General features: G+C 43.2%; 1 protein-coding gene across 1 annotated transcript in view; it reads left to right on the top strand.

The window, feature by feature from the left end:
* GRIK1 (glutamate ionotropic receptor kainate type subunit 1) overlaps nucleotides 1-27,597 on the top strand; it is a 364,588-nt gene that overhangs the window by 225,734 nt on the left and 111,257 nt on the right. Inside the window, exons 6-8 of the mRNA XM_066599053.1 lie at nucleotides 1,162-1,335; nucleotides 12,951-13,094; nucleotides 15,477-15,584. Coding sequence (XP_066455150.1) covers nucleotides 1,162-1,335; nucleotides 12,951-13,094; nucleotides 15,477-15,584 — 426 coding nt within the window. The remainder of the gene's footprint in view (nucleotides 1-1,161; nucleotides 1,336-12,950; nucleotides 13,095-15,476; nucleotides 15,585-27,597) is intronic.

Below are 27,597 nucleotides of genomic sequence, written 5' to 3'. Positions count from 1 at the left end.
CCCTCAGCAATCTTCAGCAGTCCAATTAACATAAAAAAGTGGAAGCACGCATCTGTTTGAGCAATGCCTTTTTGCTAGAAAAGTATCATGGCAGATTGTCCCTCTGCTGGGACCTTGGCTGGCCTTAGATACATGCGGCCCATGCGGTCGTACTGGCCACCAGCTTCTGGAGAAGCACCAGGAGCACCATGTTCCCGTCCCCCTTCCTCCTCATAGTCTCCTTCCAGATAGTCTTCTTTCTCCGTGTTAACATAGTCTCGACAAACAGACGCAACGATACTTTTTCCAGACATGACCAGACATTAACCCATTCATGCCTGCAAACACTCAGTGCACATAAATCTGATGCCTTCCACATACAAGATAATGCACAAGACAAAGATATATTCTGGAGTGCTGGAGGAGACCCCAAACTCTGGGACACTACAAGGCTAAAATGCATTAATTATGGTGCCATAGCATTACATCATACTGTACAGCGATTGGACAGGCATTCTATCAAGCCACACCATAGACACAGCTTGATAGGCATTCTGCATAGGCAGCCCTGCTGCCTTTCAGAAGGCCCCCGGCTGCCATGGCAACTGCACGGCAACCCGCGATCTTCTCGCGGGGGGCAGTACGGGACCCCTAATCTTTGGTTGAAGCATTTAAATGCCACTGTCAGAATTGACAGCGGCATCTGAAGTGTTAACAGCTCCGATCAGCAGCACAGCTTATCAGAGCTGTTGCGAGTGGGTCTCTCTCCCCCCCCCCCCCCCCCCCCCGCATGCTGTTCGGCGAGTACACAATTCCTCGAAAAGACTGCTACTCACTCGATTAGCAGGCTTAAATGAGCATGATCGCTCATCTCTAGTTATGACTCTCAGAAGATAGCAGTAGAAAATAATTTTCTTTTTTTTACAGATTTTATTTTTTTATAGTAGTACAGCGAAAAAAACTATATGGATTTGGTATTGTCGTAATTGTACTGACCCACAGAATAGTTACGTATCTGTCATTTTTGCCGTAGATGGATGCCAAAGGCACTGGGCCTCCATTGCTTAGTGGCAAATATGCCCCTGTCCTCAGGTCTACGTGAAGTCTAAATCTTATTATAGTCCATGTACGATGTACCGTACTTTGGCTCGTGCCTAACTCCATTTACGTCCCCTCTTGCAGGACCTCTTTGCTCTTGACCTCGAGCCATACAGATACAGTGGAGTAAATATGACTGGATTCCGCCTACTTAACATCGACAATCCTCAGGTGTCATCCGTGATCGACAAGTGGTCCATGGAACGTCTACAAGCACCACCCAAGCCCGAGACGGGTCTTCTCGATGGAATGATGACAGTGAGTCAAAAATTCTTACCTAGTTCTACATCAATCAGTAGGTCCATACTCATGTTCCTAGGGTAGTATTATATTTTGTAGACATTTCCACCACCAGAAGTCCAGTTGGCTTAAAAGGAGACAACCAGACATTAGGGAGTGTTAATGTAATGTTCGGACCATTATTTACTTGATTTTACCACATTGGTGCCAGCTACCTTTTATTTACAGTAGTTGGTACTTGGAATGTATGGAGTGGGCTCGGGAGTGGGGTCCTCTGCTGGTATCAGCTGTATATTACAGCTCTTATTCCACAACAACGGCCAATATCAGAGATAACTCCGATTCCATCCGTGTAACACCTTAGATACTGTGGGCAGTACCATCCATGGAATCTAAGCCATTAGACAGAGGGAGGGGGCTTCATCAGTCACCCTATCGCCTTCCTCCTGCAATGCGATCAGTGGGTTATCATGGCAGCTGAAGGCTTAATGAAGACCCCCCCCCCCCCCCATGCCTGCTGTCCATATGCACACCCAATAAGCCCTGACAGCGGCAAGACTTTAAGAGGTTAGACATTTTTAGGGGAGTCTTTATGAATGAGTGTTAATTGTTGTTTTGGCACTTACTCATGCTGACTATATTGAGAGTTTACCCAATGTCATTATGGCTGAAGCCACACACCCTTCACTCAGCCGGCCTTCCGTCTCATCTGGATGGAGGTCCCTTCCATACGATGGCCACACATGGATGGGCATGTGACCCACATATAATCGTGCCTCTCCCATTGAACACGGTACAGATACTGGACGTTGGGAACGAGGGCACTGAGTTTTATTGCAGAAGGCATGATGACGTGTAGGTCACTTGTCCCTCCATATGTGGCTATCTTATCGATGGGGCCACCATCCAGAGGAGACAGAAGGCTGGCTGTGTCAAGGAAGAGTGGCTTCAGGGATAATCCCCCCATAAATTGCTAAATTGTAGTTATTTTCCCAATTCTACCCCAGAAAACAATTGATTAAAGTCTTCCAAAACATTATATCGCAAGCTAAATGGCGCCATTAAAAATACAACTTGTTTCGCAATGAACAAGCCGCGTAAGACTATCATGGAAAAACAAAAAGTTAGTGCCCCCTACACCACCGTACCAAAAGTAATTGGACACCTGAGCAAAAATCACAAGTAGCATTTATTTCCATATCTTAATACTTGGTTGGAATCCTTTGGCCATAATGACATCAAATAGTCTCTGTGGCATACTTTCTATTAACATCCGATGTATGTCAGCTGTTATTTCCCCCCATTCATCCTGCAAACATCTGGCGAGACTTAAAGAAGATACATCAACCAGTCTACAGTGTGGCAAATCCCACTACTCCATCTTAACATCAGTAGGACTTATCTGGGTGTGGAGGATGCCTGATGAACGCCTTTTGCCTGAGTGTGTTGTGCCAACAGTTAAATCTGGTGAAGGTTCTGTTATGGTCTGGGGATGTTCTACATGACTGGTCTCGGCCAATTGATTGAAGTGACAAGAACCATGAATACAGAGGTGTACCTTGACATTCTAGGCAATATTGTGCTGTGGACAATGTGGCAATTCTCTGGAAATGGTCGGCCATACTTCCAAAAAGACAGCGTGCCTTGTCACAAAGTCAGTGCTGTTTTGTGTTGATTTGAGGATATGGATGTTCCACGATTGGACCGGCTGCACAGAATCTCCATCTGAACCATACTGAACATCTCTGGTACTAACTGGAATGTCAGGTCAGGAAATATGAAAAGTTCGTCTTCTCTGAGAGAACTTGCCAGATGTTTGCAGGATGAATGGAGGGAAATCCAGCTGAAGTGTATCAGACTTTGGTAGAAAGTATACATAAGAGAATATCCGATGTCATTAGGGCAAAAGGAGCCCCACTACGTATTAATATATGGAAATAATTACTACTGACGATTCTTGCTGAGGTGTCCAATATCTGGTGTACTTACAAGAATATAATACTATAATACTGCCCCTAGAAGTTGTATATCTGTCGGGCCTGGACTCCTCGGCGCTGATCTGTGATGGTTTCTATAGTCTCTCACATACAATGTTGCGATGCTTTATCATTGTTGCTTTCAGGCTTTGTTACCCGCATTCCATTGTACCTTCTAGATGAGTCTTTCATCTTCCTGGCTCTTCTCTCTCATCACTTTACATCGCACCTTCTTGCTTTGCTTTACCCTGATATCGAGCCATCTGTCCTAGTGAGATGACGATAACAGAGATCCAGACACTGTGGAAATAAGGGCTTCATTTAGGAATTGTGCTGACATTAGAATATGATTATTGCGCCAGCGTTACTTCCAGTTTAGGGATTGATTAACAGTCTTGTCCATCTGTTGTGCTGCCATGATAATGAGGTCTTGGAGTCACACAAATGTCCCATAAATAGCAGACTTAATAAACATGTAATTATTAACAGCCTCTTCACCACTTGGAATACTGTTCACATTAAATCTCAATCCAGACGTTTACAGTTCTAGTAGTCACCAATAGCAATAAGCCCCTTTTTTTTTAGTATTTTCCAATTATTCTGGAAGGAAGAGAAGATACTAAAACTTAACTTCTTATACATTTGAGTAACCCAAAACAAGTGCATCGGTGCCCCAGTACAATGCCGCCATCTGATAGACATAAAATACTAAGGAGGTCCGGGCTCACTTACGGACAATAGCCAGGTTATGATATCCCAGAGAAATGTGGGTATCCAGAGAGTCCCATAAATGCTCTATAAGTGCAGCGATGCCCATCATACACCTATATAGCGGGAGGCTGTCATATCTACTGGTATGGGAGGTACATTGATGACATCCTTCTCATTTGGAGGGGTGATGTTGCAGCCATAGCAGAATTTGTGTCACACTTAAATAAGCATGAAGAAAACCTCTTATAAGAGCACCATAAACTAAGTTTATGAGCTCGTGGGACTGGCCCCAGTGAGTTCAGGGGTGTTTTCGTATACTTACCGGCCTCCCAATTCTGTTGCTGTCAGTGAGTTGCGCACATGCATAGAGGACAGCATGTGCGTGCGCACTGATTGCAGAGCTGAGTCCAATATACGGGCCAATCAATGATGAAGCATGGAGGCCGGTAAGTTTACTATCGTACCCAAAGTAATTGGACAACTGAGCAAGAATCAGAAGCAGGATTTCTTTCCACATATTAATACTAAGTGCGGCTCCTTTTGCCCTCATGACATCGGATACTCTCCGTTGCATGCTTTTTACTAATGTCTGATACACTTCAGCTGGTATTTCCCTCCATTCATCCTGCAAACATCTGGTGGGTTCTCTCAAAGAAGATGGATGCTGTTAATATTTCCTGACTCAACATTCCCATTTCATCCCAGTGATGTTCAGTAAGTTCAGGTGGGGACTCTGTGCAGGTCAGTCCAGTCGTGAAACATCCATATCCTCAAACCAACATAAAAAAGAGCTGAATTAGTGACAAGGCGCGTTGTCTTGTTGGAAGTATGGCCGACCATTCCTAGAGTATTGCCACATTGTCGGCAGCATGTCATTGTCTAGAATGTCAGGGTATACTTCTGTGTTCATGGTTCTTGTCACTACAACTAACGGACTGAGACCAGCCATGTAAAACCTCCACCGTACCTAACTGTTGGCACAACACACTTGGGCAAATGGTTTTCCCCAGACATCCTTCACACCCAAGTACCTCCATCTGATGTGAAGATAGAGTAGTGCGATTCATCATTCCATAGAACATTCTTCCATTGCTCAATTGTCCAATGACGATACTCCTTGTACCATTGTAACTAGGACGATTCTTTGTGAGAACTTGCCAGAGGTTTGCAGTATGAATGGAGGGAAATACCAGCTGAAGTGAATCAGATGTTAGTTGAAAGCATGGAAAGGAGTGTATCCTATGTCATTAGGGCCAAAGCAGCCCCACTAAGTATTAGCATGTGGAAATACATACTACTTGTGATCCTTGTGCAGGTGTCCAATTACTTTTGGTTGACTAGTTATATGAGACACCCCTGAACTCAGCGTCCCTGGCTCTATGAGACCATAAACTTAGTTTATGTAGCTCCTACGACCTGCTGATGATGATTTACCTGTTCAGTTGTTGCCGACTTTCGGTCCCCTTGTGGATCAGCATACGCCGTGCTTCCCTGTCTTTGGCCGCTTCCTCAGATTTTTCACAGTCATGTTCATGTCACCCTTGATTATGCCTATCCAGCGTGTTCTTCGGCGTCTTCTTCTTCTGGACCCGCAGACAGTGCCGAGCATTAATGTTGTTTCCAGGGAATTGGCTCATATGACCAAAGTATGAAAGCCGTTTGGTGATTTTGCTTTCTAGTGATACTTTTCGTCTGGCACGGTCTAGGATCGCCTTATTTCTAACCATCTCTGTCCATAATATGCGCAGCATACGCCGCCGGCACCACGGCTTAAGGGCCTCCATCCTTCTGTCTACTTTCTTGAGTGTCCAGCTTCCGCATGCAGATGTAGTTATTGGGAATATGATAGGTTCCCTTTAAAGTCTAAAATCTGTGCGTCTCCATTTCCCCTGTAGACAAATGTTGGCGCTCTGGGAAAATCTATTAATGCTAAAAGGAAACATAATGGTTATAAAAAGGTAAAAAAATAGAGCCGCGCCGCCTGTAATTCTCCCATTTCTGTTGGGTAATTTTATTGTGCGCCGCAGCTCTCCTGTCTAATGAGGCATCATTTCATTATCTCTGCCGCCTCTTCGATACAAATGTTTCATTGTGAAGAGTTATCGGTATAAATAGGCAACGTATGATCACTATAACCATTACAAGAGCAGAGCCACGTGCGCCCTAAATCACCCGGACATGTGATCTATGGCACTTGGCGTACGGGACGACTTTCTGTACTCCATAATTGGCAAGATGGGAACTTAATGGGACATTGTGGAGGAGAAATGACTCGTCTGAAAACTATAGACGGGTAATAAAGTTATTCCAAAACTATTAATAAATCTACTAAAGTGCAAACCGTGTGATGTCACATGTCTGAACGACACTTAAGAGATAGTATTGATGAATGATGGAATCTGATGAGCAGCATGATGGGATTCTTAAAGGGGTTTTATGAAATTTATGAAAAAAGTTCCCCAGGGAAGGAAATAGTGTAAAAAAAAACAAATACCACCACTCACCCTCTCGTCGCCTCTGCTTCGGTCCCTGCTGATACAAGAATGATGTCACATTTATTGCTCACATGATCGATGTCACTGTTACTACTGAAGACACTTATGAAAGACACTATTACTACTGTGTCCACTCTGAAGACACTATTACTGCTGGGGCTACTATGGGGGTCACTATTACTACTGAGGCCATTAAGGGGGGCACTATTACTATTCAGGCCACTAAGGGATTCACTTACTATTCGGGCACTATTACTACTGAAGCCACTAACGGAATCAGTATACCTACTGAGGCCATTAAGGGGGTTACTATTACAATTAGGGTCACTAGGTGGACACTTACTATTGGAGCCACCACTGGGGCCACTATTAGTATGGGGGTCACTCAGGGGATCACTGTTACTATTGGGGCAACTACTGGGGGCACTATTACTCTGCAACTTCAGACAAGTCTCATTGGTTCAAATATGTGTTGGGTATCCTATGTATTAGTGCTTTCAATACCTGTAAAACGAGTGGGGGGGGGGGGGGGTTGTGAGCGAGTTTTTTAGTGTGTGGAAGTGAGGAGGGGGGTATTTCATACTTTGCCTCAGGCAGCATAAAGGGTTGAGGGACCCCTACCTGTATCAGTGGAGACTAGAGGTGACCTTGTCCATGGCACTGGTCCGCAGTAATGGTTATTTTTTTAACACCATTCCTTATACTGGGGTGCACTTTTAAATCTTGGAACCCCCCTTTAGATCAGTTTTATGGAACTTAGGTATTGATGACCTTAGCATAGGTCTTCCTCAATATCAGATCCGTGCGGTTCTGCCGCTAGATGATCAGCTGTTGGAAGAGGCTTGGATGAGCGCTGGGACCTCTTCTCAGGCCACTGGCGTCATGTTCATCAGTCTCATGGCCTAAGATAATCTCAGTCCATTCAAGTGAAAGGGATTGAGCTGTAATACCAAGCAGATCCGCTATGAAATGTACAGCGCTGTGCCTTGTATCCAGTGAAGTGACTGCGCCCACTTCAAACAGCTGATCATCAGGGGTCCAAAGGGGCAGACCCCCACCAATCTGATATTGATGACCTATACTAAGGATGGGTCATCAATATTTTAGTCCTTGAAAACCCCTATAAAAAGATTTTCAAAAACAGTGTTACTTCCTTCCCACTTTGTGACCTGACATGGGTTACAAAGAGGGTGGGGCCTGAGCATTTTGTATAAAAGAGATCATTCACAGCATAGATTGAGGACATTGACAAGTAGATTGGCGTTGTGGCTTAAAATTAAAAGTGCCTCGTGAATGGGAATAGAAATTTTGGGAGGTATGATGGCAATTTCCCATCTGTTGTGTAGAATATGCTAAAGTAGTTCTTAAAGGAGTTATCCAGACAAGCCGGAAGTCGTAGTAAAACATAAAATAAGTCATATGTATCTCACGCGATCCACCGCCTTTCCCGTTCCACCTGTATGCATTACCCCACTGGCCTTCACTGCCAGCTGCAGCATTGATGACGTCCCACTATAGGGACATGTGACTGCAGCAGCTAATCACTAGACAGAGTCAGCCAGTGATTGGCTGTAGCGGTCACAGGTCCTGGTGACGTCATCACTTACTTGCTGCAACATGTAGTGAAGATCAGATACAGACCAGACCGGGAGCCGCAGGGGGCCAGGTGAATTGGATGACGATCAAAAATGTTTCCTGCCTGGACAAGCCCTTTAATGTAAAAAGGCAAGGCTTCCGCTTTAAACCCTTTCCACCCCAGTTTTCGTCCTGGCTAAAAAGTAGTTCCTGCAAATGGATGTAAACTTATATCTTATGGATGGAGCAGGCTCAGCAGCTGAGGCGGTGCCAGTTATGACTGACTTCTACCCTCCTGAAGTGAAAACACTGTAAGGAGAATTTATGTGTTTATCAAAGAGAAGACTCTCCCAGATCTCGTGCAGAAGTCTGGGCCCAGGAGAAATACAAATCACACCAGCCTGTGTGGTATCAAATGATTTCTAATTTATTCTAAGGTGTTTGAAGCTTATGTACCATAAATGACATCACAGCAAAAGTATATACCTCCAAGATGAATAAGAATACATGATAGGCTAAAACAAAAATGATTAACATAAGTTACACCTCCTTAGGTGTAACTGTAACATACAATAAAAACCGTTATGAATTCAGGGAAAAGGAATGCAAAGCATATCTAGACTTCTCTCCTATTTCCTGTGGGCCTCATCTGTAAACATACATACATGGGTGGTCTAGCAGACTGTCTTATCTCGTCTGTCTCATCAGAAAACATGCACTGCTATAGAAGGGTTTCCTTTAACCCCTTCACCATTTTATACTAGTACCATGCTATATATTCCTAGTCTACAATGCAATATAGAATAATTAACTGATACATTGATCTACAATTTTCTTAACAAACACTGATCCCTACTGTTAACCCCTTACATTCTTTGATTAATGTTGTTCGCTGTATGTAAAGGATTTGTGACATCATCGGCCCTTTTCGCTATGTCATGTCAGAGGGCCAATGGATTGCCGTGACAACTGGATGTCAGACAATGACGTCTGGGTCTGCAATAGCCTATGATCACCATAAATACCAATAATGCATTGCAGTACAGAAGTTCTGCAGTGTATTATCAGAGCCATCATAGGATCGCAGGTTCAAACCCCCTACAGAGACCTAAAAAGGCGTAAAAAAAATAAAATTGGTAAAGAAATGCATAAAAAATAAGTAAAAAGAAGAAAAAAAACTTTTTTTTACACTTTTTCCTCTTTGTTAAGAATCCCACATGTTTGTTATTGTCGCATCTGTAGCAACCCATAAAATCAATTGAACACACTTTTTATCCTGCATGGCAAATGGTATAAAAAAATGTAATAAAAAAAAAGCATAAAAGTTGAAACTCTACTTTATTTCGCCTTCCACAAAAGTGCAATGAAAGTGATAAAAAGCCGCATGTACTCCAAAATGGAACCGATAAAAACTACAGTTTGTCACGCAAAAAACATACAGCCCTCACAGAGCTCCGTCAATGGCAAAACATAAAAGTTACGGGACTTTGAATACAAAAGGTCCTCTCGATGACAAGACTATTCAAATATAACTTTCATTATTGCTAATTAGAACCAATTAGGAAATCACCAACACAAACACCCAACCCTAACTTATAAGCTGAGATGGAATTTGTCCCAAAGGAGCAAAAAACCACTAATACCCTGGTAAATATTTGTAACAAGAAGATATGGATCACTTGGGATCACAAAGTCCCTACAGAAGGGCCACTAGAACCATAGAGACGTGGGAGGAAAATTGAGGTCCACTTCCCGTTCACACAATCGCTCGGGATCACTTAGTAGTGTTTCCGTTAAGTGTCAAACAAACAATACGTGTCTTAATAGCCAGATATTGGAGGAGTCGATCACTGTCCCGAATCAAGGAGGGGCAGAATAACACAGCCAACCTTTAATCACCCCCTCTTAATGATGGATAAAGAAGGTGGTTAACGCGTTTCGCTGGAGGTAAGCTCCTCAGGGGCTCACAGTAAACCTCTAGTTTAGTTTATATATACACTTAAGTACTTTGACATTTGATTTTGACACCATATGGCTTGTTTCTTCCATGAGGTACAATGACCCACCATACAGTCAGTTCATTCATACAGAAACTGCAATCCCAATTTAGTTCTACTAGGCCTTCCAGTTATCTATGATCTCTTGTGCGTCCTCACTTCTCCCATAATAGTTAGATTTCACTACCTTTCAGATACTTTGCTCATTATTCTTTAGTTAAAGCCCTTTTTCTTCTCATTTTCTTACCGCGGCCATAAAACTATTGATATTCTACAGTAAGATAGTTCTGCAGTATTACTGTTCTGTACTTTCCTGTCTATCTTACAAATATTTCTCACTCTATCTGAAAGGAACTAAAGATTCTAGTCCAACTTCAAGCTAGCAGCCCCTTTCAATCTCAAAATAAAAATTAAAAGATAGAAACAAAAAGATGAACCTGTCAACCAACAGCCCTGATGGTAGGCTGCTGGTGCAAATGAGCCGTACAGATGTCAGCTTTATTATATCTGACCCATGGAGCCGCCCCCGCTGAAGGTGTGTGCCGCTGATATCCAATCATTCAATCTCTGCATCATGGGTGTCATCAGGCAGGACCTCCTTCACATATAGGCGGTCTTACAGCTCCATCCAAGATAACCATACTAACGGGGACGCCTTCATTGTCCTCGGGGTTATAACGAGAGTCAGTCTCTCTATTAACACCGTATCTCTTTTTATCTTCTTACCCCAAATCTGAATGCAAAAGGGAGTTTTATTGCGCAAAAGTGGAAAAACCTAAAAAGAAATATATGAAATTTTGGTATTTTTGCACTCGTACCGGCCGGCAGAGAATAAATTCCATGTCATTTATGCTGCATGGCTCACACATTGTAAAAAAAAAAGCCCCAAAATACAATGGCAAAGTTGATGTTTTTTTTTCCTGCCCTCCAAAAAAAATGGGTAAAAGTTTTGCAATACAATATATGTACCCAAAAAATTATTAATAAAACCTACAGCTCGTCACACAAAAAACACCCCTTATACAGAGATGTCAGCGGAAAACATCAAAAAAAGTGGAGATGAAAATCCCCCAAAAATCGTCACAAAATAGACGGCATCACTAAGGGGTTAATTAAAAAAAAAAAACAAACGGTAAATCTCCTCCTAAACTTTTCCATTCGTGTCTTGCGGTTATTTCCTCCACATGAAGGTGGGTTCTGCTGATGTCGTATCTTCGCCTTCATCTCCGAGCCCTCCAGCCGCTCTCTATCTTGTTCTCTCATGTCACGCTCGCAGACATTACTTTAATTTAAGGTCTAGTTTGTTGACACGCTCAAGTCCACTTATATATTTATCAGACACTCGTAACATCCAGATCTCGTATTTATAGCCGGCCGCTGTTATACACAACCTTGAAAACAAGACAAGTGCAAGAACGCAGCAGCTGGTTGTCTGAATCAAGCGGTGGGAGTGCGGGAAAGACGGCGAAACTTCCTGAACGAGTTTGGCCTTAAAGTGAAGAGAAATTACAGTTCTGATTTACATTAATTGGGTTGCATGAGATTAAAAAGACATAGCTGCCTTCTTCTTGAAACAGCGCCATTCTTCTATGTGGTATGCATGTGGTATTGCAACAAAGAAGTAATCAATGAGAAAAGGTGAGAGGTCACTGCCCAAAGGGGGGGCACTCTACAGGAGAGAGGACCCTGCCTATAAGAGCTGACACTCTACAGGAGAGCGAGGACCCTGACCATAAGAGCTGACACTCTACAGGAGAGAGACATCTCTGACCATAATAGCTGACACTCTACAGGAGAGAGGACCCTGCCTATAAGAGCTGACACTCTACAGGAGAGAGACATCTCTGACCATAATAGCTGACACTCTACAGGAGAGCGAGGACCCTGACCATAAGAGCTGAAGCTATATAGGAGAGAGGTCCCTGCCCATAAGAGCTGACACTCTACAGGAGAGCAAGATCCCTGCCCATAAGAGCTAACACTCTACAGGAGAGCGAGGACCCTGACCATAAGAGCTGACACTCTACAGGAGAGAGGACCCTGCCTATGATAGCTGACATTCTACAGAAAAGAGGACCCTGCCCATAAGAGTTGACACTCTACAGAAGAGAGGACCCTGGCCATAAGAGTTGACACTCTACAGAAGAGAGGACCCTGCCCATAAGAGTTGACACTCTACAGAAGAGAGGACCCTGCCCATAAGAGTTGACACTCTACAAGAGAGGTCCCTGACCATAGGAGCTGATACTTTACAGGAGAGATGACCCTGACCAAAAGAGCTGACACCCTATAAGAGAGAGAGGTCCCTGCCCATAAAAGCTGATGATCTACAGGAGAGAGAGAGGACCCTGACCACAAGAGCTGACACCCTATAAGAGAGAGAGGTCCCTGCCCATAAAAGCTGATGATCTACAGGAGAGAGAGAGGACCCTGACCACAAGAGCTGACACCCTATAAGAGAGAGAGGTCCCTACCCATAAGAGCTGACACTCTACAGGAAAGAGGACCCTGTACATAAGAACTTACACTCTACAGGAGAGAGGTCCACGTCCATAAGAGCACAAATAGGTTGGTAGGTATGTGCTATATATATATATGTATATATATCATTCCTACAGTTCAACCACAGCCTTTATCTACATAACCACGCCCACAAACACTGTATTAATCAAGCTGGATATCAGCACTGCTCATTACCATTATAGCCCTGCAACTAGAGCTTCATCACTTCTATAACTTTTCTTTCCCATGTGAAAGACTTCTCTCGCGCTGCACCTATTCTACGGAATATGACTGATTATGGACAAATTTGAAGTTACAATTTTTAGAATGCCGTAACTATTATAATAGGTGGGCTGCATTTTATGTGTTTATTACAGACAGATGCTGCCTTGATGTACGACGCTGTCTATATGGTCGCAGTTGCCACACAACGAGCCGCCCAATTGACTGTCAGCTCTCTGCAGTGTCACCGTCACAAACCATGGAGATTTGGCCCTCGATTTATGAACCTTATCAAGGAGGTAGGTTATTTGTTTTTTATAACCATGTATTATATAAAAAATGCCATGTAAGTGCCAGAGAGGAGTATAGCTCAGCCAGAAAAATCAATAATTTCAATGCTAAGGTACTCCTGGTAGGCAGGTGGAAATGGAGATTAAGCATACACCAACAAGAAACTGAGGTTAAGAATGGGCATACACCAACAGGGAACTGAGCTTATGCATGGGCGTACATCAACAAGAAACTAAGGTTAAGCATGGGCATACATCAACAAGAAACTGAGGCTATGCATGGGCGTACACCAACAAGAAACTGAGGTTAAGAATGGGTATAAATCAACAGGGAACTGAGATTATGCATGGGCATACACCAACAAGAAACTGAAGTAAAGCATGGGCGTACATCAACAAGGAACTGAGGTTATGCATGGGCGTACACCAACAAGAAACTGAGGTTAAGAATGGGCATACATCAACAGGGAACTGAGCTTATGCATGGGCATACACCAACAAGAAACTGAAGTAAAGCACGGGCATACATCAACAGGGAACTGAGCTTATGCATGGGCATACATCAACAAGAAACTGAGGTTAAGCATGGGCAATACCAACAAGAAACTGAGGTTAAGAATGGGTATACATCAACAGGGAACTGAGCTTATGCATGGGCATACACCAACAAGAAACTGAAGTAAAGCATGGGCATACATCAACAAGAAACTAAGGTTAAGCATGGGCGTACACCAACAAGAAATTGAGGTTAAGCATGGGCGTACACCAACAAGAAACTGAGGTTAAGCATGGGCATACATCCACAAGGAACTGAGGTTAAACATGGGCGTACATCAACAAGGAACTGAGGTTATGCATGGGCATACACAAACAAGAAACTGAGGTTAAGCATGGGCGTACATCAACAAGGAACTGAGGTTATGCATGGGCGTACACAAACAAGAAACTGAGGTTAAGCATGGGCGTACATCAACAAGGAACTGAGGTTATGCATGGGCGTACACCAACAAGAAACTGAGGTTAAGCATGGGCGTACATCAACAAGGAACTGAGGTTATGCATGGGCGTACACCAACAAGAAACTGAGGTTAAGCATGGGCGTACATCAACAAGGAACTGAGATTAAACATGGGCGTACATCAACAAGGAACTGAGGTTATGCATGGGCGTACACAAACAAGAAACTGAGGTTAAACATGGGCATACACAAACAAGAAACTGAGGTTAAGCATGGGCATACATCAACATAAAACTGAGGTTAAGCATGGGCATACATCAACAAGAAACTGAGGTTAAGCATGGGCATAGATCAACAAGAAACTGAGGTTAAGCATGGGCGTACATCAACAAGGAACTGAGATTAAACATGGGCGTACATCAACAAGGAACTGAGGTTATGCATGGGCGTACACAAACAAGAAACTGAGGTTAAACATGGGCATACACAAACAAGAAACTGAGGTTAAGCATGGGCATACATCAACATAAAACTGAGGTTAAGCATGGGCATACATCAACAAGAAACTGAGGTTAAGCATGGGCATAGATCAACATGAAACTGAGGTTAAGCATGGGCATAGATCAACATGAAACTGAGGTTAAGCATGGGCATACATCAACATGAAACTGAGGTTAAGCATGGGCATACATCAACATGAAACTGAGGTTAAGCATGGGCATACATCAACAAGAAACTGAGGTTAAGTATGGGCATACACCAACAACAGGGCCCTTGTATATATACCAGCTACATACAAGTGTCGAATAAGCAATGTCAGGATCAGGGAGCATCCACAAGGGCTACAGCAGGTCACGCCTGACATTCTTTGGATAGACTCACGGCATACGGACACCGCGTCCGTATGCTGTGTGAGAGACCGCACATGCGCATGTTCTAGTCTTGTGCGACGCTCGCATGAAAATTGAACATGTCGTTGGAGAAAAATCTCCCGTGTAAATGCTCCCATTGCAAATAACAGGTTGGTTTGTGAATGAACGCTCACATGGACGTGTAAAACCTTTACGGAGTTATTCTCTGTGCACCGGATTCAGGCGAAGACAGTTGGGTCTCAGTGCGAGTTTTTGCATTTCGCAACGCACAAAACTCGCTTGTATGAATGCCCCTTCAAAGTAACACATTTCAATATTTGTCCTTGTCATTAAGGCACAAACAGTCTTGGTCTTGAAGGGGTTAATCCAGATTTCTGTATCTATCTGTTATGACTAACGATGATTGCATTACCTATGGCCGCCTGGTAACAGGAACCCGCGGATCTCGCGGTGGAGTTTGACATTCTGCATTAGGATGAAGATTCTTCTAGAGATTTCTGCGCGGCGCGGATGGACGGTCGGCTCGGCTTTAAATCTCTTTTCTTGTCTCCGTGTCTGCAGGCGCGGTGGGACGGTTTGACAGGTCGGATCACCTTCAATAGAACGGACGGCTTGAGAAGAGATTTTGATTTGGATATTATTAGCCTGAAGGAGGACGGCATGGAAAAGGTATTCAGGATGTTCTTCATTTCTGCCTCCACCGCCGCGGCCGCTCATCGCCGAGATTTCACTTAAAAAATACAGTTATTGAACCCCGAGGAATTGTATAAATAAGTTCGCCGTGTTTTGTCTTAAGCCGTTGAGACAGAACTGTCAAGATGTCCTGGAGATGAGTGAATAATTACATAATTGAGATCGAAGCTCTCGGAGACTTTAGCGGAATCTTCGCCTCTCAGTTTTTACTAAAAAAATATGATAATATAAAATACAACAAGTTCTGTAAATTGCGCTGTTTAAGATGTCGCCGTAATGAGAAGAAGACGCCAGGCAGAGCTAATCCACTGCTGCTGTGCAGAGTCCAGGACAGGGGGAGGGGAAGATCACAGATCACCAAGAGTCAAGCTCCGCCCCTCAGACTCAGACTTATGCAAGGCAGAACAAAGAGGATCAGTTTCAGCTGGAGTTTTCCTGTAAAGAAAAGCTCATGACATCATTTTACTTGGGTTTAGTCTTCGTGGGCTCACACTACTGATGGGGCTTAAAAATTGTAGAATGAACACCTAAAAATGCCTTAAAGGAACCCGTCACCAACTATGAGCACCATAAACTAAGTTATAGTACTTATAGTATAGGTCATATGGAGTCCGAGGAGCCTCTTTTTATACTCACCCCCTTCCCCTCACCCCGTTTCTGCATGACTCCGAAAGCTGTGCACGCGTTTCCATTAATCTCTATGGGAGTGCCCAATTACAGCCTTCTAAAAAAGAGTCACACTTGCTGTGCACACACTGACCCCGCTGGGGGGGCTTCGTAGAGGACCGGGTAAGTATGAAAAGAGGCTCGCCGGACTTCAGGTCTCCTTAACTATAAGCCCCATAGCTTTATGTCATTTACAGTGCTTGCAGTTGGTGATAGGTGCCCTGTAAAGCTGGCCTACGGTTTGGGGACAAAGGTCTTCCCCAGGACCACAGAGAGTCATTACCTGTAGTTGTTTTTCTCTGCTGTCCCTTTGATCTGCTGCTTCCAGGTTCTATTTTCAGTCTTCCAAGATGGCCGATGTAATCTCCAGACTACCCATACTGCTAGTGTTAGATTACCAATGCACTATTCCTGCTGTCTGATTGGTCAGAGCTGCTCATGTGATCAGCACTGGCCAATCAGAGAGCAGTGAACAGTGTGCATTAGGTAGTTAGAAAACTACTGCAGCCATCTTGAATGGCCGAAAAAACGGGACTCAAAACTGGCAGGTGGGAGGGGCTTCAGGGAAAAGCAACTGCAGGGAATATGCTGCCCTCCTGTCCCAGGACAGAATTTCATCCTGAGTGTTGCTTAATTTCTTTGTATTTAGGCTACATTGGCATCTCCTAATTTTTTTCTTCTTCGCGGGGTCGTGTGCCGCGGCTCGTTGACAGTTTTCTGTGCTTGCATTTTTCTGAACATCGCCAGGACAAAAAGTGCCTCCTACCATAAAATCTGGGTGGTTTTTAAGCCCTTAAACGGGTTTCCAGGACTTTTTTGATGTTTTTCTATTGATGATCTATCCTCAGGACAGATCAGTAATAGATGATTGGCGGGCGTCTGCCGCTGGGGATCCCCGCTGATCAGTTGATTCCTGACGCCGTTGTCTCTATGGGAAACATGGCAAGCAGATCGCTCTGAACATAGAGCAGCAGCTCAGATTGGTTTCATAGGCAGAGCTCTCACTGCATACAATGGGAGCTGCAGCTGCAATACCAACCCAGACCACTATGACAGCGATGCCGGTAATCAGCTGATCGTTGGGGATCCCCAACAGCAAACCCCTGTCAATCATCTGTTAATGACTTGTCCTGAGGACAGGTCATCAATAGAACAAAGATCAAAAAAGTCCCAGACAACCCCCTAAAGCAACATGGCTTACAGGTACATTGCAGTAAATAATTCCCGCATGATGGCGGTAATGTCCGACACGTACAGGTACCCCCCCCCCCCCCCCCGTCACATGACTGCTTAACCCTGGAAGCACCGATATCAGGACTGAATGCACCCTGTCTTGTGCATGTTAGTCCTAGCGGTCGTGATACTGGGCTGACGGCTTAACCCCGAATAGGGTGGCTTTACACCGGACCGCTGTCGTCTGCAATAGTCGCTAAAGCGGATGAATGACTGATGCTGAAATATTGTTCGGAAGAGCGCCACCCCGAGGACGATGCAGATCTCAGCCTGAGGGTCGGCATTTGTGTTCATTCTCGGGACTCTCAATGCGGATCGGAACCTGAATGTCCTGCAGACGTTGGATGACTTCCTGGATGGTCCGCCGCTATCGCAGCAGAAGGAGCCACTTCGAGTCCGCTTCCCTTGCTTCGGTTATAGCAGCTGTCCTGCAGTCCCCGGGGCCGCTCACATCAGCGGACTGTGTGATACGCAGTAAATAGACCCCATTGATTTCAGTGGGTTCGTTCACATGAGCGTATTTTTACCCACAATGCGCGGCACAACCTATCTTGGCGCACCACAGGAGCCCATTGAAAGTAATGAGCGTGCGTAGATGCACACGACGTATGCAGAAAACCTGCGCAGATTTTTTTGTGTGTGTGCAAGCACCCCTTATATTCGTGCAGACTAAAACACGACGGAGGGACCGGAAAATGGAAACATAAGTGAGATCGGGGTACGCAAGCACATGGCATATATGCCCAACTGAAATGCGCTTCTCCCCGTGTGGACAAGCCTTAGAGAGACACGGATTTCTGCTTCCAACTCGCTACTCTTCGACTTCGCTATTGGGTCTTACTCTCTCTTGCAGGAGCCACAACACACATTGGAATCCATGATCCGGGGCCCCTAGGGGCCCTGTGCTGTACCATCGTGTAGCGCCTCCATGCCTTCCTATTCAAGCATGCTATTGTCTTCCACAGTGGGACGCCAGTAGTGAGATGCAGCGCCGGATCGGCTTCTGCACCGCGTCCTGCATATATGATGTATATCATATAAAACCTTCATATGAGGCATCTTCCTTCTACGGCGCATCTCACCGGCCGCCATATTATATATAGAAGTTCAATAGGGAAAGGTCTCTCAGCGACGGCTCACCGCGACGGCTCACCGCGACGGCTCACTGCGACGGCTCACCGCGGGATTTCCTAATGTCCTTTGATCCAAGCTGTGAATTGTGTTCCAGGGAGTCCGCCGACCCGGGATCTTCGGCTTCAGAGTTTCTCATCCAATGTCATAAACCATTTAATGATTTGATCGCGGCGCCGGCCCCTTAACGCACAGCGGACGGTTTACACAGCGCCGCGGGAACACATTTACATCACAAAACCTTGTACCTTCTTGTCTGCGTTCACTTCTCCATTATGAAAATTGCGCCGATCGGCCTTGATGAATATATATCCCCTGAACGGACGCCATATTCTGGAATATTCCCAATGTCGTATTTCCTCGGGTGATTTCTATATTTCGTCACTTTAACTGTCAGGCTAAACGCAGCGCGGCGGTTTCCCCGTAATGTCGGCTCGAGCCTTAATTTGCGTCGACTCAATGAATAAAGAGCTGAATGCCGGCAACGAGCGGGCAGCGGGCAGCCGGAACATCACTAACAAATAACAGTCAGTGGAAGCGCCTCTCACTGCGTAAACTAAGAGCCGGACAATACGGACGCGTTACTAACGGGCGCTAACGGATCTTAACCCCTTCCTGACCGCAATACGCCTTTTTACTAACCTCACTAATGGGCTTTAAACCTGCACAGAAAGGTGGAGGCTTGGTGGGCTACTGACAGCCCGGCTCCTGCTCTAACTGCCAGGAACAGAGAAAGCTCACATCCTGGCAGTTTAACCCCTTACATGGCACAATCAATAGAAACTGCAGTCTGTAAGCAGATGACAGGTTGGGGGGCTCCTTCTATCATCCGTCAGCACTCTGCAGTGCAATTGCAAGGTACCAAAGCTGATGGCAGCTGGAGACCTGACAATGGTCTCCATGTCTTCCATGTAATTCCAGCAGAGTCTAATAGGCTGCTATCCTCACCTTAGTAGGATGCACTTCATAAGTATTGCAGTGTACTGTCCAAGCAATAAAAAAAAAATCTTCAAGTCCCTTCAGGAACTAAAAAAAAAAAGTTAAAAAAAAGTTCAATAAAGTTTCATTAAAGGAAAAAAAATCCAGTTAAAAAATGCACATTTTTTAATAACGAAATCCTTTTTAAATGAATAAAATGTCCCCAAAATTGTAAATCACCAGAAAATAATAGATATTACTGCATTCAAAATGACCCGGACAAGGGGGAGAGTTTCTTATTTAGCTCAATAAGTAATAGAGTCACCTGTACCTCAGACTGGTACCGATAAACACCACAACAGAGCCCCACGGGCCCCAGTGCCAGAAAGACAAAATGTCATGGACCTTGTTTTTCTTTTGAAACATGTTTTTATTGCGCAAACGTAGTAAAAAATAGAAAGAATCTCCATAAACTTGGTGTCGCAGTAATCGTGCCGATCAGATAAGAAGAATAGATTATTTTTACAGAATTGTGGACGCTGTGAAAACAGAACCCCAAAACAATGGTGAAATTTCTGGATGTTTTTTCCATCTCCCCCCAAAAATGCACAGCACCCCTGAGTGCGGCCAATAAAATACGCAAATTGTTGCACAAAAAAACAGCCCTTAAATGACTATGCCAACAAATTTTGGCTCTTGCAACTTGAAAATTCCTTAGTCCAAAGTAGACTAGTCACTAAGGGGTCAACCGGGCTTCCCGCTTTAAAGATAACCCGTCATGCAGCGGGGTACATAGAGCTCGTGGGGCCCATAGAAAAACTCTGAATTGGCCCCCCAAGAAAGAAAAACGAATATCTATGTTCTGTTAGACAACATTTATAACACGTTGGGCTTAGATCAATGAGTGGAACAGGTTACCACAGGAGGTGGTGAGTTCTGCTTCAATGGAAGTGTTCAAACAAAGGCTGGACAAATATCTGTCTGGGATGATTTAGTGATCCTGCACTGAGCAGGGGGTCGGACCTGATGACCCTGGAGGTCCCTTCCAACTCTACCATGCTAGGATTCGATGATCAGGCCAACTTTAGCATACCTCATGTAATAGTCAGATACCAGTTCTACACAGTGCTGGTGATTACAGTGCAGGTACCTCCAATCACAGGTGGCCCCCACTTCAAGAGCAGCTGCACTTTTAACTAACTTTTGACATGTCAAAGTATTGATTAGTGGAGGTTCCACTGCTGAGATCCCTGCTGATCGCTAGAACAAGGGGGTGCAGCTCTCACCCAAGCACTCTGCCCCTTCTCTGCTTTTTGTCTTTGCTGCTTTTTGGCTCCTTCCAGCATGTGGAAGACAGCCGCATAGAGTTTTATAGAAAGTGCTATACACCTCTGTGAGCCGTCTCCGCAGCGGGACCCCCAATGATCAATACTTTTGGCACGCCTTTGACGTGTCAAAAGTTGAAAGTGCCAGTACTCTTTAACCCGTTCAGGACCAGGCACTGTAAATTTACGGCGCCTGGTCCTGGGCTTAAAACTTAGCCTATGTAAAATTATGGCAGCACTTTAAGCCTCCTGCTCTGCAATCAGAGGCAGGACGGGTTATCAGCTGTTAGTGAAGCTGATAACCCTTGAAAGTGAAACTAAGGGTGACTACCCACCACAGTTTTTTTTCACTGCGAAATTCGCAGTGTTTTTTTTTCTGCACGCGTCTATGGGACTTGTAATGTTAAAATCGCGATCGCGCAAAATCGCAATTTACCGCGTGATTTTAACATTACGAGCCCCATAGACGTCTGCAGAAAAAAAAATGCTGCGAATTTCACAGTGAAAAAAAACTGTAGTGGGTAGTCACCCTAAGAGTGTAACTTTCACTACCGGAGTCGGCGGGTCACGTGACCGCCAGGGTTCCCTGCTACAGCAGAGCTGGAGGGTCATACTAGACCCTGACCAGCTCTGCCAGAGACTAATGTCACTACAGGGGTGGTTTTGCCATGTAACTGGGGCTCCTATGGATGCGGCTCCTCTGGATGCTCCAGCTACAATGGGAAGGTGTCAAATAAAAAAATTTAAAAACACGTGAATATCTCCCGGAGGCCTTACATGATGTCATGGGGGACATAGATAGTAAAAAACATAATTAAATACATGAGTAGAACAATATTCTAGAATACAACAACAATATGTACATAAAAAAGAAAATAACCCCAAACTGACGCCAACCTAAAACGTCACTATAAGCGCCCTGCAATCCAAAACCATACATATTATATACCAAAACGTCCAAAGCAAAATAAGGAACCCGTTCCCATACTTTATTTTAGTGTAAATATACTAATTAAAAAATATAACTAGAAATGATTTAAAAAATCATTTTTTTTAGCTTTTTACACCCAATAAAACTAAAAAACTAAGAAAAAAGTCAGTGAAAAAGGTATATTAAAATCGCCCTATATGTCACCAAAAAAAAGCTAAAGGAAAAAATATAGGGCAGTAAAACCGCCACATGGGTAAAATCCCTAAAAAATCCTTAAAGTACAAAACAGCCTGGTTCTTAAGGGGTTGACAGTAGTGCCCCCCCTCGTGGCCCCACTTGGTAACCTTTGTCTCCCTTTGTGGCCCTGGCTTAGTAATAGTGAGCATATTCATTGTTGCATTCTCAGCTTGCTCGGATTGTGGAAAACATAGAAAGCACAACTGGGAAGAGGGGGAGATACATTCAGCCAGGAGTGGGAGGAACGGAGCTGACAGCAGTCACTGCCCGCTACTAGAGGGCTGACAGCAGTCACTGCCCGCTACTAGAGGGCTGACAGCAGTCACTGCCCGCTACTACAGGGCTGACAGCAGTCACTGCCCGCTACTACAGGGCTGGTTTCTATAATTTCCAAACTCTGAGCATGCTCGGAATGCAATGATGAATATGCCCAGTGACTTTCTTTGTGGGCCCACTTAATAATTGTAGCCCCCACTTAGTAAACGGTGTCACTCTTTGTGGCCCCTGCTTACTAAAATTGTCCCTCTTTGTGGCCCCACTTAGTAACAATGTCTCCCTTTGTGGCCCCACTTAATAATATTCATTGGATCCAGGCCACATGTCACTCCCTAAACTGCTAGTTAGAATCTTCCTACAAACTCACGGACTTCGGGCAAAGTGCTCAGAGCGTTCTCTGACTCCTCCTATTTTTGGCACTATGCTCTGACAGTAGGAAGCGGAGGAGTCGGATGATGCTGAGGATCAAGGAAATAGAGTGAAGGTTCAGGAGCTGGTATGAGGGGGCTAGGACATCACCCTGAAAATCACTGCAGGAGTTGCCTGTAGCCCATTGCTTTCAATAGGGGCCAGCTACAGTAGCGCCAGCCCTGTTGAAAACAATGGGCACGGAGCTTCGGTCATGCGCATTTTTAACATGGTGGAACAGGTTTTTTTTGCGCACATAGGTGCGCAAAAAAGAAATGCTCATCTGACAAAGGCCTCCTTCCCACAATCGTATATCGGCCCGCCATTTTCATGGTCGTCCGATATACGCTGTGATCTGATGCATTGGATTCCACTGCATCAGATCACATGGCCGTATTCCCGTGACGTAAAAGCGCCCGGCCGGCCAATATAGTGCCGGGTGTTTTTATGATGGGCTCAAAAGATAGTCCTGGAACTATCTTTTGGGCCGGAATACATCGGCCGCTGCATGGGTTCCTATGGGAGCCAATGACAGCGGCCGGAGAAGGGAGGGAGTTTAGCAGCGTGACTGCTTAACTCCATCCCTGTTCTCTCCTCCTCTCCGGCTGATTCCAATCAGAGGGGGCAGAAGGAGAGTGCCGCTCCATCCTGCCTCCTCCTATTGCTGGCTGCGCGGACAAGGAGCGGGGTGGAGCTAGCTCCGACCCTGTCCCACCCCTTGTCCGCAGCCAGCAATGGGAGGAGGCTGGATGGGGGGGTGCTTGGCTCCGCCCCCTCCCTTTGCATTCAGTCAGAGGGGAGGAGAAAAGAGGTGAGAGAGGGACGGAAGGGGAAGGCTCAACAGCATGGCAGCCTCAGCGTACATGCACCGGGGCCCATGCCATGTGAACGGGTGCACAAACGTTAGATTTGTGTGCCTGTTCACAAGCTTTTACACCCCAGATGATAGCGTATATCGGCCGGCCGTGAAAGCGGTGGCCAATATACGGTCGTGGGAATGGAGTCTGAGCCCTAAAGGAGAAAACCACAAGTACTTCTGTTCTGGAGGGAAAGTAAGACTCCGAAATCTGTGATAAAAAAGAACACTAATTGCGACTGTGAGCTTTTCTGATGTCCCTCCGTTTGGAGATTCCGAAGGCTAAAAGGTTTGCATCTATTACAGTGCAGTCAAACTTTTTGTGACCTCTCATCATGGAGAGTGCACTCCTGCATGGGTAGCTAATCAAAAGTGACAGATAAGATAACGAGTTGCAATGGGATCAGAGCAAGAACTTCTACATTGTTCCCACAAAAAAAAGCTGAAGTCAGAACAAATTGTTTATAATGCAGACAATACCTCGTCTGCATATTTGCATATATAATTATGAGCAGTAGTTACCATATACATGCAATCAAGAAAGTGCTCACTTGTACCAATATCTCCATCTATTTGGGGGTTCACTACCTGCCAGCTTTCAACTAAATACGTTTGGTCTTTAAATAATGCTTTCAAGATGTAAAGAGAAGCAACCTGAATTACAAGTGAATCCAAACACATTAAAAGGGCTCATCCTACCTCAATATGCAGATTGGCAACTTCATTTATCTGGGAAAAATGATTGTCACTTTTCAAATTCATATAGTAACTAGATTAACACATATATACTACAAAAACACTAATAATTATAATACTGTCCATTCATACAAGGATATACCTACTATAATAATGCCCCTATGTACAAAAATGTAACTACTATAGTACTGCGCCCTATCTACAAGAATATATTTACTATAATACTGCTCCCCTATCTACAAGAATATAACTACTATAATACTGCCCCCTATGTACAAGAATATAACTACTATAATGGTGCCTCCTATGTACAAGAATATAACTGCTATAATACTGCTCCCTATGTACAAGAATATAACTACTATAATACTGCCCCTGTGTACAAGAATATAACTACTATAATACTGCCTCCTATGTACAAGAATATAACTACTATAATACTGCTCCTATGTACAAGAATATAACTACTATAATACTGCCCCCTATGTACAAGAACATAACTACTATAATACTGCCCCCTATGTACAAGAACATAACTACTATAATACTGCTCCCTATGTACAAGAATATAACTACTATAATACTGCCCCCTATGTACAAGAATATATTTACTATAATACTGCCCCCTATGTACAAGAATATAACTACTATAATACTGGCCTCTATGTACAAGAATATATTTACTATAATACTGCCCCCTATGTACAAGAATATAACTACTATAATACTGCTCCTATGTACAAGAATATAACTACTATAATACTGCCCCTATGTACAAGAATATAACTACTATAATACTGCCCCCTATGTACAAGAACATAACTACTATAATACTGCTCCCTATGTACAAGAATATAACTACTATAATACTGCCCCCTATGTACAAGAATATAACTACTATAATACTGCTCCTATCTACAAGAATATAACTACTATAATACTGCTCCTATGTACAAGAACATAACTACTATAATACTGCCCCCTATGTACAAGAATATAACTACTATAATACTGCCCCCTATGTACAAGAATATAACTACTATAATACTGCTCCTATGTACAAGAATATAACTACTATAATGGTGCCTCCTATATACAAGAATATAACTACTATAATAGTGCTCCTATGTACAAGAATATAACTACTATAATACTAACCCTATGTACAAGAATATAACTACTATAATACTGCCCCTATATACAATAATATAACTACTATAATACTGCCCCCTATATACAATAATATAACTACTATAATACTGCCCCCTATATACAATAATATAACTACTATAATGGTGCCTCCTATATACAAGAATATAACTACTATAATACTGCCTCATATGTACAAGGATATAACTACTATAATACTGCTCCTATGTACAAGAATATAACTACTATAATACTGCCCCCTATGTACAAGAATATAACTACTATAATGGTGCCTCCTATATACAAGAATATAACTACTATAATACTGCCCCCTATATACAAGAATATAACTACTATAATACTGCTCCTATGTATAAGAATATAACTACTATAATACTGCTCCTATGTACAAGAATATAACTGCTATAATACTGCCCCCTATGTACAAGAATATAACTACTATAATAGTGCCCCCTATGTACAAGAATATAACTACTATAATACTGCTCCTATGTACAAGAATATAACTACTATAATACTGCCTCCTATGTACAAGAATATAACTACTATAATACTGCCTCCTATGTACAAGAATATAACTACTATAATACTGCCCCCTTAGTACAAGAATATAACTACTATAATGGTGCCTCCTATGTACAAGAATATAACTACTATAATACTGCCCCCTATATACAAGAATATAACTACTATAATACTGCTCCTATGTACAAGAATATAACTACTATAATACTGCTCCCTATGTACAAGAATATAACTACTATAATACTGCCCCCTATGTACAAGAATATAACTACTATAATACTGCCCCCTATGTATAAGAATATAACTACTATAATACTGCCCTCTATGTACAAGAATATAACTACTGTAATACTGCCCCTTATGTGCAAGAATATAACTACTATAATGGTGCCTCCTATGTACAAGAATATAACTACTATAATACTGCCTCCTATGTACAAGAATATAACTACTATAATACTGCCCCCTATGTACAAGAATATAACTACTATAATGGTGCCTCCTATGTACAAGAATATAACTACTATAATACTGCCCCCTATATACAAGAATATAACTACTATAATACTGCTCCTATGTATAAGAATATAACTACTATAATACTGCTCCTATGTACAAGAATATAACTGCTATAATACTGCCCCCTATGTACAAGAATATAACTACTATAATAGTGCCCCCTATGTACAAGAATATAACTACTATAATACTGCTCCTATGTACAAGAATATAACTACTATAATACTGCCTCCTATGTACAAGAATATAACTATTATAATACTGCCTCCTATGTACAAGAATATAACTACTATAATACTGCCCCCTATGTACAAGAATATAACTACTATAATGGTGCCTCCTATGTACAAGAATATAACTACTATAATACTGCCCCCTATATACAAGAATATAACTACTATAATACTGCTCCTATGTACAAGAATATAACTACTATAATACTGCTCCCTATGTACGAGAATATAACTACTATAATACTGCCCCCTATGTACAAGAATATAACTACTATAATACTGCCCCCTATGTATAAGAATATAACTACTATTATACTGCCCCCTATGTACAAGAATATAACTACTATAATACTGCCTCCTATGTACAAGAATATAACTACTATAATACTGCCCCCTATGTACAAGAATATAACTACTATAATGGTGCCTCCTATGTACAAGAATATAACTACTATAATACTGCCCCCTATATACAAGAATATAACTACTATAATACTGCTCCTATGTACAAGAATATAACTACTATAATACTGCTCCCTATGTACAAGAATATAACTACTGTAATACTGCCCCCTACGTACAAGAATATAACTACTATAATACTGCCCCCTATGTACAAGAATATAACTACTATAATACTGCTCCTATGTACAAGAATATAACTATTATAATACTGCCTCCTATGTACAAGAATATAACTACTATAATACTGCCCCCTATGTACAAGAATATAACTACTATAATAGTGCCCCCTATATACAAGAATATAACTACTATAATACTGCCCCCTATGTACAAGAATATAACTACTATAATACTGCCCCCTATATACAAGAATATAACTACTATAATACTGCCCCCTATG

This window comes from Eleutherodactylus coqui, chromosome 4, assembly GCF_035609145.1.
Source record: "Eleutherodactylus coqui strain aEleCoq1 chromosome 4, aEleCoq1.hap1, whole genome shotgun sequence".
NCBI classification, from domain to species: Eukaryota; Metazoa; Chordata; class Amphibia; order Anura; family Eleutherodactylidae; genus Eleutherodactylus; species Eleutherodactylus coqui.
Note: the sequence above shows the minus strand (reverse complement) of the source record. Positions and strands in the feature narration are given on the sequence as shown.